This window comes from Nannospalax galili, unplaced genomic scaffold, assembly GCF_000622305.1.
Source record: "Nannospalax galili isolate Female #2095 unplaced genomic scaffold, S.galili_v1.0 C48903639, whole genome shotgun sequence".
NCBI lineage: Eukaryota > Metazoa > Chordata > Mammalia > Rodentia > Spalacidae > Nannospalax > Nannospalax galili.
Window position 1 is genome coordinate 1 of NW_008474986.1, and position 1,317 is coordinate 1,317.

Here is a 1,317-nt window from a genome sequence, read left to right on the forward strand (position 1 = left end):
GCAGAACGTGGGAAACAGCTGCTACGTGAACGCAGCGCTCCAGTGCCTGACCTACACGCCGCCTCTGGCCCACTGCATGCTGTCGGGAGAGCACTCCCGGAGCTGTGTGCGCCAGGGGGGCTGCATCATGTGTGCCATGGAAGCTCACGTGGCCTGCAGTCTCTGCCTCCCCGGGGAAGCGATCCGGCCCTCACGCAGCCTGACTGCGGCCTTCCACAGGTCCAGGCAGGAAGATGCCCACGAGTTTCTGATGTTCACTCTGAATGCCATGCACGAGTCCTGCCTGAGGGGAAGGGAGGACTCGGGACCTGGGTCCGAGGACAGCACCCCCATCCGTGAGATATTCGGGGGCCACTGGAGATCCCGGATCCGGTGTCTCCACTGCCGAGGGACTTCCGACACCTTCGATCCCTACCTGGACATCGCTCTGGAGATCCAGGCGGCTCGGAGTGTGAACCAAGCCTTGGAGGGTTTGGTGAAGCCAGAGGAGCTGCGCGGGGAGACCGCCTATCACTGCGGCTCCTGTCAGAAGAACGTGCCGGCTTCCAGGACGCTGACCTTCCACACCGCCTCCAAGGTGCTGATGCTGGTGTTGAAGCGCTTCTCGGGCGTCGGCGGGGACAAGGATGACAGGGAGGTGCAGTACCCCGAGGAGCTGGACCTGCGGCCGTACGTGTCTGGCACCCACAGAGGCCCTCTGGTCTACATCCTCTATGCCGTGCTGGTCCATTCCGGTCGGAGCTGCCACGGTGGACACTATTTCTGCTACACCAAGGCCGGGAGCGGCCAGTGGTACAAGATGGACGACGCCACCGTCACCCGCTGCGACCCCGCTTCGGTCCTGGACCCGCGAGCCTACGTGCTGTTTTACGTGCAGCAGAGTCGTCTCCGAGCGGACGGCGTCCCCGGGCCGGTAGGCGTGAGCTCCGGGGCCGAGCCTGAGCGCGAGGCCGGGCCCGGGGACCTGGGTCGGGAGCTCGGAGCCGAGCCCTGCCCGGGAGCCGAAGGACCGCGGGGACCCTGGGAAGAGGAGGCAGAGGAGGAGGAGGCGCTGTCCTTGGACCGGTGGAAAGCGCTCCGGGAGCAGAACCGCCCAAAGTGCGCGCTGCAGCCGCGGAAGGTCGACCACCATCTGCCGGCCCACGTCGTCGTGCTCCACGGCTCAAGGAGCGGAGGAGAAGGTCTGGGGCGAAGCCACCCCGACAAGGAGAATGACCTATGGACCGGTTCTGCCGCCCTCGGGCCCGGTCCGGCGTCTGCGAGCTCGGGGCGGCTCCCGGGTCAGGGAGGAAGAAGCAGAGCGAAGAAGAAGAAGAA

The 1,317-nt window shown here is 66.1% G+C and overlaps 1 protein-coding gene across 1 annotated transcript; it reads left to right on the forward strand.

Annotated features, from left to right (window-relative positions):
• Positions 1–4: 4 nt before the first annotated feature.
• Positions 5–1,280, forward strand: LOC103728397 (ubiquitin carboxyl-terminal hydrolase 17-like protein 13; the record flags this gene model as incomplete). The annotated part of the gene is made up of 1 exon (XM_008826428.1): positions 5–1,280. A coding segment is annotated over one exon (1,276 nt), but the record flags the coding sequence as incomplete, so codon positions are not given.
• Positions 1,281–1,317: the final 37 nt, after the last annotated feature.